This window comes from Callospermophilus lateralis, chromosome 2 (genome assembly GCF_048772815.1).
Source record: "Callospermophilus lateralis isolate mCalLat2 chromosome 2, mCalLat2.hap1, whole genome shotgun sequence".
NCBI classification, from domain to species: domain Eukaryota; kingdom Metazoa; phylum Chordata; class Mammalia; order Rodentia; family Sciuridae; genus Callospermophilus; species Callospermophilus lateralis.
In genome coordinates, this window is record NC_135306.1 from 125585847 (window position 1) to 125600506 (window position 14660).

General features: G+C 38.5%; 1 protein-coding gene across 4 annotated transcripts in view; it reads right to left on the minus strand.

The window, feature by feature from the left end:
• Arhgap42 (Rho GTPase activating protein 42) overlaps window positions 1–9693 on the minus strand; it is a 265823-nt gene extending 256130 nt beyond the window's left edge. For all 4 annotated transcript variants that reach the window (XM_076846490.2, XM_076846489.2, XM_076846491.2 and 1 more), the window contains exon 1: window positions 9076–9693. In XM_076846490.2, coding sequence (XP_076702605.1) covers window positions 9076–9229 — 154 coding nt within the window. In that variant the 5' untranslated portion in view covers window positions 9230–9693. The remainder of the gene's footprint in view (window positions 1–9075) is intronic.
• Between the last annotated feature and the right edge of the window lie 4967 nt (window positions 9694–14660).

Below are 14660 nucleotides of genomic sequence, written 5' to 3' on the forward strand. Positions count from 1 at the left end.
TTTCCTTGCATTTTCCTACCACGTTCTACATAAAAATTACAATCTAAGAAATTCTTCTCAAGTACAAATTCAGATCCTAGAAAGGCACTTTTCTTCTATGTATTCTCACCTCTGTAAAAAAGGAAAAAAAAAAAAAAAAAGACTGGAAAACTAGCAGCCGATTAGCTTTCATAGGGTACCTTACTATTCCACAGGTCACTTTTTCTGAAACAAATTACAAACACAAGGTTATATATGTGTGTTTACCACAAAACTTTCCTCAGCATTTTAATTGGATTTTTGATAGCAAAATTGTAATAGTGCAGATATTAAAAACAAGTATTCTGATTAACCAAATATTTCAAGTAGCTATAATCCTAGAAGAAGGATCCACATTACCAGAAACATCCAGTTTAAATTCAGATAGCCAAAACCAAAACTGTTAGAATAATTACATTTCTATGAACTATCCTGTTATCATCTTGCCCCTTTTTTCTGCTTCAAGGGCCATTAAGATGAACAAATATTATGCAAGTTTTTATACATATACAAAAAATCGGTCACTATAACTCAACTATATGGCAGCTGCAAAAGATGAAATGCAGGTTATGTGACCTAAACAGCCAGGTGTTCAGCAACTGGTTTTAATTTTCAGAAGGAAAATCAGCAAGAAACAGCCCTTAGCTGGTGAGGCCCAATTCACTGGGGATACACCATAAGGATCATTAGATGCTGGGCATAGGTTCAGCAGGCTGCAGGAAAAGAGAAAACTGGCAGAGTTACAAGCTGAAACTGGTGGGTGGCAGGTGGGAATATGGGATACTGGCACCTGCCTACAAACCTTAAATGGGCAGAAATTGCAATCCAGACAGCAAAGATAGCAGTGGCCAGAACATGTGGCAATCACTACTCTGGCAAGAAATAACATTCATGAAAGAGATTCAAGGCTATTTAGCCCCCCTTCCCTTCACCCTTTTCTATCTGTCCATCATAAATATTTCATTGTTGTACAACATTCACTCAGTGCAGTTTAATAATATGATTTTTAAATCTAATATTTCTGTTTATAAATGTAGAGGGAAAAATGTGCCACTCTCTATATGTATTTCTTTAAGAGACTTTTACTGGACACCAAAGCAATACTAAATGTAGCCTTTATTATTTTTAAATTATATAATCTTACACATCATCGTTTACACAATTAACACTGTTTTATAAGAAATGTTAAGAATTGAAAGGATGTTTGTTAAACAGCTCCATCATAACTATAATAGAAGGCAGTACATAAGGTTGCTAGCCTCCTCCTCCACTAGACAGGTAACCATTTTCTGTTCCTACAGCAACACATTTTCTGACCTTCTAACCCAAAGGAGCCCTTCAATTACTACCTGCTGAAAAGGAAATCCAGGAGAAATAAAGATACTATTAAAGGGCACCTATTAAGCTTATATAGAGCACAAAAAGAGGTAGACTGAAGTAATCAGCCAGCCCAATTTAATTCCACTCTGATGAGAGTCAAGGCTCCCATTTAAATTAACACAAGTATAACCGCTTTTACTTCTAACATGGCACTGAAACAGAATCCTAAAGCACCACATTCCTAATCCACCAGCTCCTAAAATTAATTACAGTTCATTTGAAAGATAGTTACTTCTGCTCATTTAACTCAAATTCTAATGACTATAAGCACCAAATGAGTGGTTGGAGTAATTACACATGCACCTTTGATTAGACTGCCCAACCAAATGAGCAAAACAACCTCAGTGGTCTAAGGAGCAGCGAAGTAGCTCTCTCAGAAGAAAAACGAATCTACATTGAGTTCCACTTAGACTAAATAAATCCTATGTACAAACTTAAATACCAGAAATAGCCTAAAATAACAGTTCTCACTAATAGCTGAAGGATGACCAAGTAAAAAGAAAACTATGGGAAGAGCTTGGCATGATGGCACACACTTGTAATCCCAGTGACTCGGGAGGCTGAGGCAGGAGGAACACAAATTCAAGGTAGCTTGGGCAACTTAAGGAGACCATGTCTCAAAAGAAACAAATGAAAGAGTGGGAACAAGGCACAGTGGTGAACACCTGTAATCCCAGTGGCTCTGGAGACTGAGACAGGGGGATCACAAGTTCAAAGACAGCCTCAGCCATTTAGCGATGCCCTAGGCAGCTTAGTAAGACCCTGTCACAAAATAAAAATAAAATAAAATAAAAAGGGCTGGAGATATGACTCTGTGGTATGGCACCCCTGGATTCAATCCCCAGTACCACAAAAAAAGAAAATGAATCAATTACGTTCCTATATTGCAGTGATGAATCAGCTGAAGAAAAATCAGGAAAATTATTCCATTCACAGTAGCCTCAAAAAAAAAAAAAATTGAGAATCAATTTATTGATTGATTCTCAGAAGGAAAATCAGCAAGAAACAGCCCTTAGCTGGTGAGGCCCAAAATTTCCTATGTTCTTAGATAGGCAGAATTAATATTGTCAAAATGGCAATTATACCAAAAGTGCTATACAGATTTAATGCAATTCTTATTAAAATTTCAATGATGTTCTTCACAGAAATAAAAAAAAAATCAGTCATGAAATTCATGTGGGAAAAATAAGAGACCCAGAATAGCCAAAGCAATCCTTAGCAAGAAAAGTGATTAAATTATACTACAGAGCTATAACAACAAAAATGGCATGGTATTGGCACAAAAATAGAATTAAAGACCAATGGAACAGAATAGAAGACACAGAGACCAACCCACATAAATGGTTATCTCATACTACACAAATGTGCCATACATATACACTGGAGAAAAGACAGCCTCTTTAACAAATGGTGCTGGGAAAACTGGAAATCCATATATAGTAGTTTGAAATTAAACCCCTGTATCTTACCCTGCACAAAACTCAATCCAAAGTGGATTAAGGACCTAGGAATGAGACTAAGAGACCCTGCTCATACTAAAAGAAAAAGTAGGCCCAATTCTCTATTATATTGGCTCAGGAACCAAATTCCTCTACAAGACACTTAAAGTGCAAGAAATCAAAATAAGAATCAATAAATGGGGGCTGGAGTTGTGGGTCAGTGGTACAGTGCTTGCCTAGCATACTTGAGGCACTGGGTTCATTCCCCAGCACCACATGAAAATAAATATGCAAAATAAAGGTATTTAAAATGACACTATGTCTAAAAAAACGAATCAATAAATGGAATGGAATCAAACTAAAACAATCAATAACATGAACAAAGAGTCTATAGAATAGGAGAAAATCTTTACCACTGGCACCTCAGGTAGAGCATTAATCTCAAGGATATACAAATAACTCAAAAAACTTAACACCCAAAAAACAAATAACTCAATCAATAATGGGCAAAGGAACTGAACAGGCACTTCACAGAAGAAGAAATATGAATGGCCAACAAATATATGAAAAAATGTTCAACATCTCTGGCAATTAGATAAATGCAAATTAAAACTACACGGAGATTTTATCTCACTCCATTCATAATGGCAATTAGCAAGAATATAAATAACAATAAATGTTGGCAAGGATGTAGGGAAAAAGGTTCATTCATACACTGCTGGTGGAACTGCATATTGGTACCACCACTCTGGGAAAGAAGTATGGAGATTCCTTTGAAAACTTGCAATGGAACCACCATTTGACCCAGTTATTCTACTCCTCAGCTTATACCCAAAGGACTTAAAATCAGTATACTACAGTGACACAGCCACATCAATGTTTATAGCAGCTCAATTCACAATAGGCAAGCTCTAGAACCAACCTAGGTGCCCTTCAACAGATAAATGGATAAAGAAAATGTGGTATATATACTCAATGGAATATTACTCGTCTATAAAGAAGAATGAAATTATGGCATTCCCCAGTAAATGAACAGAATTGGAGAATATCATGCTAAGTGAAATAAGCCAATTTCAAAAAACTGAAGGTCAAATGTTCTCTCTGAAATGTGAATGCTAACCCATAGCAAGGGAGTATAGGAAGGGAAAATACTGAAGTTCATTGGATTAGACAAAGGAGAATGAAGGGAAGCGTTGGAGGATGGGAATAGGAAAGACAGTGGAATGAATCAGACATAACTTTTCTTTGCTCATATAAGAATATACAACCAGTGTAACTCCACATCATTTTCAACCACAAGAATGGAATCAAAACTGTAATGGGCTGCTCCCTGTGCATGTATAATATGCCAAAATACACACCCTACTGTTATGTATATCTAAAACCAACAAATTAATCAATTAATTTTTAAAAAGGAATTATGGAAAGTTTTTTCTTACTTTTTGTTTTTCTCCTCTTTTTTCTCAACTTCTTCCCCATGCCACCAAAACTTCTGGTAGCAAAGAAAGTACACCAGAGACCGGCTTAAAGTAAAACACCAGGTGCAACAAGGCCAGGGTGAGTTTGTGAACCAGCAAATGCAAATGTGGGTGCTTCACCCTTTTTAAGACATTTCAATGTAGTTGTATGCACTTAGGGTTTTCTCTTCCTATAAACACCTACCTAACCCCTAGATCACAAGTGCATCAGATCACAAGTGCATCAGAGCAAATTGGAGTCTGTGGCCACAGAAGGTGACACCTTTAGGAAAAACTGCTTGCTCCTAACAATGTTCTCATTAACTGTATATTCTACATCATCCACTTATTATCAACAAACCAATGGAATAGGTGCCCTCCTTGTTTGTTTCATGGGTCACTAGAGCTAGGAACTTCAGCTTCCAGAACAGAAGCAGTGTGACCAATAAATAAATAAAGCCTGTGATGGAAGGCCTTTTGACAGACTAGAAGATTCAAAAGCAGTGCAGTTTCTACCAGTAAAAATAGTAAGAAAATGAAATGACAACACATAAGGTATTATCAGCAATCTGTGTGTGAGAGGAAAATTTGTTTCAGCAAAACATCCATTAGATTAATTAAATGTAGTTGACAAATTTTGTATTGGTTTCTTGATGTTGACTGCATTAAACTTGTAGACTAATTTGCTCTTAAGATAGTATGACTGTCATACACAGAGGTAGAGTTTCATGCTTGTGTATATTTAATTAACTATCATAATAGACAATTAAATCTGTATTACAGTCCATTAACTGTTTTTTTTTTTTTCTTTAAAAGAATTCCAAACATACAGGTTTGAGAAATTCTAACTTCAAGGCAGACCAAACAGCTGGCCAGTCCCAGCTTAGAGCAACAAGAGGAAAGGAAGAAGGACTGGCCAGGATGCTGCAAGGCAGGGTAGAAGACTGCTCCCCCACAAGGTCGGTTCTGTCTATGGTGTTATTTCAAGAGACACAGAGGACTGGTTCCAGAAGCCACACTGATGTCAAAATCCCAGGGTGCTTAAGTCCCTTGTATAAATGGAGTAGCATTTGCACATAATCTATGCACTTCCACCCATATACTCTAAATCACCCTGTTTGCTTATGGTACCTACTAAACTATAAATGTTAAATAAATAGTTGCTATACTGTACTGCTTGGAGAAAATAGAGAAAGTCTGTATATGCAGTCTTACCCTGTTTTCTCGTCTTTTTTTTTTTTTTTTCCTGAATATTTTCAACGCATGGCTGGTTGAATCTGCAGATGGGGAATCCACAGATATAGAGGTCTACAGTATTTTCAATTGATCTTAATTGACAGAAATGGTATGCATTGAAATGGTACATTTTACATTTTGGTATATGTATACATTATAGAATGACTAATGTGAATTAACTCACATTTATCATTTTTGTAGTTAGAAAACTTAAAATCAAAATCACTTAGAAATTTCTAATTCTCTCTATCCCTTCCCCTGATTTTTTTTTCAGGGAGTCTGTGTATTCTTCTAAGAACAAAGCTTGTCCTCTTATAGATGATTCTTTGAATTCAAAAGTATAAAGATAAAGGAAAATGACAGGAGAGCAATTTTTAGATATTTCTTTTTTATGATCCTTAAAAGGAGAAAATTAAGAAGTAAAAACAACCTATGATTTTACAGTTCAAATTTTAAGTCTGGAACCTAACAAAGGAATAAAACTCAAAGAATAACATTTGAGGAAAAGTATAGAGACTTTGAGTCATACTTCATGAAATAAGCTTGATCCACAGATATCAAGAATATTCCCAAATATTTCTCACAAAATATCTAAATGGTATGTGACAAAATTAACAAATAATCCTAGTGGTAAAATTTCTATAGATGTTTTCCTCATTTTGCAGGGAAAGAAAATTTATTTTCCAACACACAGCACTTGGACAGCACCCGAATTTAAACTCAAGTCTAGGTCATAATACTGAACTATCACAGTTTATATTGAATATAACAGTTTATTCATTTTTTAAAAAATATTAAGTATCTCATGGTATTTTAAAATGGAATCTTGTAGATTAGGACAGATCATCTAGTTCCATTTATAATATTCTTTCTAAATAAATCTAAATCCTTAGCATAGATCAAGGAGCATATGTGGCATCTAGTGGAACAGTCAGTCATCCTTGCATTAATCAAACCCTCATCAGAAATTATTAACAAGGAGAGAAATAATAAGACATTAATGATTGTCAGCTAAGCAAGGTTAAATTCATTAGGAAATCATTAGTTATCAATGAAACAACAAGATGCTAAAAAATAAATTAAAAAAATGAAAGGGATAACGAAAATCCCTACTGAAAAAGCTGGTATAAAATTAGGGACGGCCTCCTTAGGCAGGAAGAAAAACAGGAGGGACAGGACTTGGAGAGAGAGTGCTTCCTTAATGTACCTTGGATAGGACTAAGCAGGTCTCAAATCCTTTAGACACTTATCTAATCAGCATTTAGCAGCTGCAGGCTAGCCTCAAGCATCCTCCCCAAGGGACTTAAGGTGGTTTGGTGGGAAAAAAAAAGCAGTGCTATCATGTGACTTCAGGATTCCTTTGCTCTAAAACTTCCCATTTTGCAGCTAATGCCAGGAATTTTTTTACAAAGAATAAAATATTTCCCTTCCACAATGAAAACAGTAATAATCAAACGTTAGTTACAGTATATATTCTCACAAAGCTAAGAAACCTACAAAGACAGCGGGTTGTATATTTAAGTGCATGAGGCCAAATTAATAAGGCTAGGTCTATCAAGGAGCTTACATTCTCATAGTATCTTCACTTATAAATGAAAGAGCATAGCTATAAAGATGGGAATCACCTGATTTTTACAAAACCCGATTCAAGAATCACAAGAAAGTATGTAACATCAGGAGTAAAATAATGTGTATGTCAGAGCATTTATCATAGCTATGTAAGCATTTTCAACTTTCAAAACAATGAAGTTAATCTCATGCAGAGTGGAGGGAAAATATAGAACATCTGGCAGCTCCAGCAAGAATCAGTCCCACACTTAGTGCTTGAGATAGGGACGCTCTTTTTTGAAGAAGCATCATGCTCTCTAACACTAAAGAGACTTCAACCAAGATTCACAAACCACAGGAAGAAAAGTTCACATGTGTGTCTATTCAACATACAAAGAACTGCTAATAAACTTTATTTCTCACCCATCACTGTAAACACCATTACTGTAGCAGTCTCAAATTTAGAAACTAAGCAAATACCGACATAAAACAAGTTTTCTTTACCCTGGTTAAACAGCACAAGTGGAAAGTAAATGTTTTAGCATTTGGGATGGTTAAAACCAAAAGAGATTTAGGGAACACATAAATCTCAAGACATCTCTCTAAGCCCCATTCTTACTAATAATACATGCTTCAAATACAGATCAGAAGCTAAGTATCTCAGTTTCAGGCGCACACACATCCTCATCATGTTTCTGACCTTGCACTGACATAAACAAAGACGCTGTCCCTCTATCTGTCTTTGGGAATACTTAATCACCCAAAGGCTGCTCAACCTGGTGAAAATACCTCATTCACCCAGCCATCAGAGGCCAAAGACTCCAGGGTTTCATTTCAGAAACTAAAGCGTTCAAAAACTTCCATTAAGACACAAATATGAGAACAGGAGCCATGGCCTTCGCCAGTTATCCCAGCTGCTGGGGAGACTGAGGCAGGAGGATCAAGAGTCCAAAGCCAGCCTCAGCAAAAGTAAGACGCTAAGCAACTCAGTGAAACCCTGTCTCTAAACCAAAATATAAAATAGGGCTGGGGATGTAGCTCAGTGGTCTAGTGCCCCTGAGTTCATTCCCAGGTACTCCCCACACCCCGCCAAAAAAAAAAAAAAAAAAAAAAAAAGATGCAAATATGTCCTGGGAAAGGTAATTAATCCTTATCACTAGTCACTCAATTCCTTGTATGGGATGCAAAATATAAAAAGTTTCAGACTAACTTTTTAGTCTTAGTAATTGAACATGAAGTTCCAAAGCAGGAAAGAAGAAAATTAAATCCTGTCAGGAGGTATAAGGGTGGGAGGCTGGAGAAGTCATGAGGGTAGGCCCAGCATTACATTCCTCGGAAGTTCTGATTGACCTTTAGCCCCTGAACTCTCACCCTCAGGCTCTACCAACACCACACACAATGTAAACCAGAACTTAATGCGCACAGGAAACTTGCAAAGGATTTAAACCCATCGGTGCCATTCTAACTTTGATCATCTTACTAAATGGCAAAACTCAAATATGTAATTTTTTAAAAGCCGACTCAATGACTGTGGCCAGTGACAAGCTATTTAAGTATATGAAAATTGATAATTGTCTTTGAAAATAAGACTAGCTTAATTTCATCTTTAAAAATGTTCTTGGCCCCCTCCTTTTTAAGGAATTTTTAAGAAGTGTTCAAACTATAGGAACACACACACACACACACACATGGAAAGTAAAAGCCCCCAACAACTTTCCAGCGGTGTGATGAGAAAGGTGACTTTGAATGACTTTCTTTAGGATATACTCTGTGTCCCTTAGGAAACTTTCCCTTCTCTGCAGACATGAAAGTAAATAAGAACACCTAAGAACAAACTTTGTTGGCCACCAGCAGGGGAGCTCTTCAGCTTTTGTCCCCAAATCCATTCAAACAAAAGAAGCTCCGTCTCCTCCAACCCAACCCTCGGACCCACACCCCGCGGGGACTCTCCAGATCCTGGCGCGCTCCCTTCCCTCCCAAGCCGGTCTCCTACTTACTCCTCAGCGCCCCAATAAGCAAAGAGCCGTCCTTAATGAGCTCTTTGATGAACTTGTTGGTTCGCTCCAACTCAATCTCGTGACACTGCAGTCGCTCCCTGAAGTCCGGACTGTCCAAGTAGGAATCGCTGAACTCCAGAGTGGGTAGCCCCATGGCACAAGCACTGCCAGCTGCGGCCGGGGGCACGTCGGGGCCGGCGGTCAGGGTAGGGACAGCCGGCGACCGCGGCCGGCGCTGGGGACGCGCGATCGCGGAGAACGCGCCGGGACTCAAGGGGACGGCGCGGAGGAAACGGGCCCCGCGCGCCGAGCCGCCTGCGCCGGGCTAGTCTTCCTCCCCAGAGGCAAGGCGAAAGCAGGCGCGGGCGGCTGGCCGAGGCGCGGGTCTGCTCAGGTCGTTGTCATCGGGGCGCATCGTCGCTCAGAGCACTGGGGTGGAGAGGCTCCGGGCCGCAGCCGGGGCAGCAAAGTTTCTCCCACGGCGCGCAAACACTTCCGGCAGCTCCACTCTCTTACTCTCTTGACAGTCGTTGGCGCTGTGAGCCCGAAGCGCCCGGCTGCAAGTCCGGCCAGGCAGGGGAAACCCTGCAGCTCCACGAACGCAGGCTCAGAGAGCTTGCAAATCGGGCCTGGGCTCCGAGACCCTCCTCCCAGTCGCCACACTCCCACTCCGCCCCCCACCCGCCCATTTACCCTCTTGCCTCCGCCCACCCTCCCGCACTTTGCTCAGGGCTCCCAGCATTGCAGTGGCCAAACAACTCCTGCCTCTGCCCCAGGCGTTAACCCTGTCCCATCCTGGGCGCCTGTCTCTACTGGCCCAAGGCGACACCGAGATCCGGCACTCCACAAAGAATCTCTAACTCCCAAAATACATGCCTATCACTTCTCTCCTTCAACCACTCCTTAGAATGCCTGGGTGAGAAACCAATGTTAACTTTCCCCAAAGTTTGAATATTTGGAAGATACTACTTATACCGTAGTTTATATTTACTGGACACTTCCCCCACTGGGTGCATACAAATTCCAAGTTGAGACTCGTCTCTTTCCCACCCCTCAATTTCATCAATCCAGACTAATGTAATAATATTTTTTTTCTCAGTTGCTGGGAAGATTTTTCAGTCATTCCTAACCTGCCCCAAGAAAGCAACTTGAACTTAGGTGCTCTTACTGATAGATGAATATTTATTTGCATCACAATATTAGTGTCTTGCATTGGCATTTGGATGGAATCATCCTAGAAGCAGGGTGATTTTCAAATCACTGAAGTGGGCAGAAGTTTCAAAGGGTAGTTAGTTCATTCATACTAACAAGCTGTTCTCCATCTGGTAGAGGTCCATCGAATAAATTTCTGTTCTTGCAATTTTGACAGCAAGAGAAATTTCTGATATACATCTCATCTGCTGTCATACTTAAGAGACTCAGTTACTTTTCTTAAGTATCTGCTTTTAATTTCTATTTTTTCATTGCTTTGTCCATTTGAACCATCTGTTAACTCTTTTACAGATCATGGGAAAAAATCCATTAAAGTGCTTTACATTTTTCCCAATTAAGTTTCAAGGGAACTTCAAGACATTTAGTTTCTTTTTTAAAAAAAAAATATACATAAACGTTAAAAATAGCATGTAGGGATGGGGATATAGCTCAGTGGTATAGTGCCTGCCTAGCATGCATGAGGCCCTGGGTTTGATCCCCAATACCAGAAAAAAAATTTTTCATGTAAACTAAAACAAATATGATCATGTAAACAGTATGTTTGACGGTTTGGTTTAAATTCTTCTAGACCAAGGAATTCAGATTTACATACATATTTTCACTATTCATTCTCAACATGTTGGCAAAAAGACCAATCACAATTACATAATTCCAAGTGTTGAATTAGTATCTGTCAATTAAATAAGTCTCATTCAGTGGCATAGGGGGAAACAATAATGTTTGTCAGATAATGGAATAACATGAACAGCCATGGACTGTTTTTCACCTACGGTGATTTTACAACTATTCATCATAGCCTGAAAGACCAAAAAACCAGTCCAGCCAAATAAATAAGTTTCCTTTCAACTTTTGCCATGTTGCTGTTCCAAGCAACTAAATCCAATGCCAACTGCTGAGATATGAAACAGGATAAAATGTAACAATCTCTTCTTGATTTTCATGAAATCAAAGTCCTATGATTAATTCTTTAAAAATGCATCAATAGTCTTTGATAAGTAGCATTTAGTATGTTGGGTGTCAATCTTTGGTTTTCTGTGGAGTCTTACATGTCAGGGCAGATTTATTCTAGATTCTAAGATATGGGTTCTCATCTACCCATTCATGTATGTAGTTGCATGTTTTATGCCTGCCTTCTACATTATTAGGATCTGGATGGAGAAGTGGTTTATATATAGAAAGATACATAAAGCAAAGCATTGTATCTGATCTTAAGCTGCTCTCAGAAATTAAAATACATTGAAGAAGTCCTGGTATAATCTGAGGCAAAACATGCTGTGTTCCACAACTTCACACAGATGTTGTACCAATAATGTCACTGATGCCATTCATCGTCAGTTTTTCCACTCAGGTCCATCATTGCTTTTAGGTGGAATCAAGATGTTCCATCTGTCCTTCACCCATTAGTGTATAAAGTTTAGTGTGTTGTAAATAAACTTTTCTCTTGTAGGTGCTTTCAGGGTTACTCATGACTTATTCCATGATTCATACTTTAATTATACCTGCTAGTCAGGCTTTTTTTTTTCAATGCCACATTAACCCAGCTACTTGAGAGACACCAGAAATTATTTTGCTTTGAGGTGGATTTACTGTCAGTTTTGAACCTGATTCTTTCCAAGAGAAAAGGTTTATAAATAAAAGATTGTCTACACCTGCAGCTTGTCTGAATGTGAGTTTTTAATGGGCTGAAATGTATGTAGCCTTTCCAAAAGTTTCCACTTCACAATGTGTGGCACTGCCAGCCGCTTGGTTAGCTTCACAAATATTGTTGGCTGACATGAGCTTTGGCATGGTGACTGGCACAGAGAAATGACTGTTTGTTTTCTTAATTCTGAATGGGGGTGTGTGGAGTTCTGTTTTTATTTAAGAGCAAATAGGTTGTAGGGGATAGTAAACAAATACATGATATTTGTAAACCTGCCTAAAACTTTTTTCTTCACCTACTATATGTCTGATCCGTAATATGCACACAGTAAATATTACTGTCAAGTTGTTATTTTTCAGCTAGTTAGATAGACTTAAGCCTCCCAGACTCAGATATCCCAAGTTAAATTCAAGTCTTGTAAAGGGTAACTGAACAGAACATTTCAGCACTTCCTGAAGTGAGGCGGCAGATATATTGTCACTGTTTACGTTCCTACCTGTGCATTATATTGTCCCAAAACATGTTCCTTGAAAGTAGGTTTTATATCATTCTAACTCAATCTTACATCATGTCTAGAAAAACAATATTGTACCCAAATGAACAAAAACACATGATTTCATTTCTAAAACACTTTTTTGTGGTTAAATGTACATAACATAAAATTTACCACCTTAACCATATTTAAGTGCACAATTCAGTGACATCAAGTACATTCACATTCTCGTGCCATCATCGCCATCTTCCACGTCCAGAACTTTCTCATCTTCTCCAGCTGAGACTCAGTGCCCATTAAACAGTGATTCCTTATTGTCAGTCCCTGGTAACCATCATTCTACTTTCTATCTCTGTGAATTTGACAATTTTGATGCCTTGTATCAGTGGGATCAATACAGTGCCCTTTTGTGTCTGTCTTATTTTCCTTAAGTGATTCAGCCACTAATGAGAGAAGCAAAGAAGACCTAAGAACCAGATTGTGTATTTAAAATCACATACATAACTCTTTGCATTCACAATTTCTTAGAGTCTCTTCTACCAGCAGAAAAGGAAAGTCCAGATTAAGCCTTTAGATAACAGGTAGTTCATTCTGCCTTATTAAAAGCATTCCCATTATTATTTTTGTCCCACACAATGTTCCTAACATCATTATGTCTTCCAGATTGGTGGTGTATGATATTGTACACTCCAGTAGACAAGCATTCACATCATTAGCAACAGCAGCCTACGTGACTTAGTAACATTATCTTTTCCAGCTTAAAAAAAAACAAAAAAATGCTCCCACAAGTTGCAAAGGCCCTCTCAACATCTGTTGTGAAACACTGACAAATGCTAAAGATAGCTTAGGTTGAAAAAAACTTTGCTTTGTCTGGAGGTTAGACATGGTAGTCTTTCACAGGAAGACCACAGAGCACAGACCACATTGTATGCGTCTATGGATTGCAAGGGCTCATTATCCAATAAAAGGACTAAAGAGCAATGATTGGAAGACCAAAAAGCTAAAATCTTAAGTGGTTTAGAGCTGAGAAGAGAGCTTGGATAAGGCAGGTAGGTACTCTTGGGATAGCGAAAAGATGAGCAGAAGCAGGTTAAATAAAGGAAGAAAATGTACCATGTGACATCATGGATGAAGCAGGAATTCAGTAAAACTCTCAAGATTTGAGCCCACACAACTCAAAAGCATTATCCTTTTTAGAAATAATATAGATAGGTTTAGTTTTCCACACTGCATTGTAGGTAAATTAATATAACGAAGAGGTGCTGTCCAAGAGAGAAGCACAGCCATGGTCCTCAGGATGCAGGGTTGGTTACAGAGGGGACACTGGCCACAGCAAGCCCAGACCACCAACTAAGCCAGCCAGAGTGACTGCAGAGGGCGCCTGTGACCAAAGGCCTTCCAGCTCTGAGGTTTGTGTTATATTGATTTCTGAGCAAGAGGAACAAAAAAAAAAAAAAAGGACAAAAATCTAAGCATAAAAGCCACATCAACTAATTATAAGGGGAGGAGAGAAAGGGACTGGGGGGAGGCAGAGAGAGGTGTCAACTGTTTTAAATTGAGGAAAATCTTTACTTAGGCATAGATTTTGATATGATTTCCATTTAGTATTGCCCCCTTGTGGCAAATTATGATGTTTGGTAACAGAAAACCCGGAAGAGAAAAAGACTACAGAAAAAAAAAAAAAAAAAAAAAGTACAGCTCCTTCAAGTACTGGGCATGAAATTCAGAGTTCTTACCGACATCACTTCAGTGGCATAGTTTTCTTTCTTTCTTTTTTTTTAATACCTTCATTTTGCTTATTTATTTTTTTATGTGGTGCTGAGGATCGAACCCAGTGCCTCACACATGCTAAGTAAGCACTCTACCACTGAGCCACCACCCCAGGCCCCTTGTTTTCTTTTGTGTGGTCTTGGGTGTGGAACCCAGGACCTTGGCATAGGCTAGGCAAGTCCTCCAAGACCCAGTTTCCCACCAGGTGAGGAAATTATGACAAAATGGTTAACTTACTTAAATTTACAAAGTTAGAAGTGCCTGGAGTTGAGAATTCAGTTCAGTTCATCTAGCTTAAAAAAAGCACCCTTAAAAAATGTATTTAAAAAATATTTATAGGTATCTATCATTGATAGATGCTGCACAGATGCTGGAAATATAAGAGTAAGAAAAAACTAACCTCAATCCTGTTGTAACTAAATTTTCAGTCTAATGAATTTAAGTAAAAACATTACTCAAATGATCACC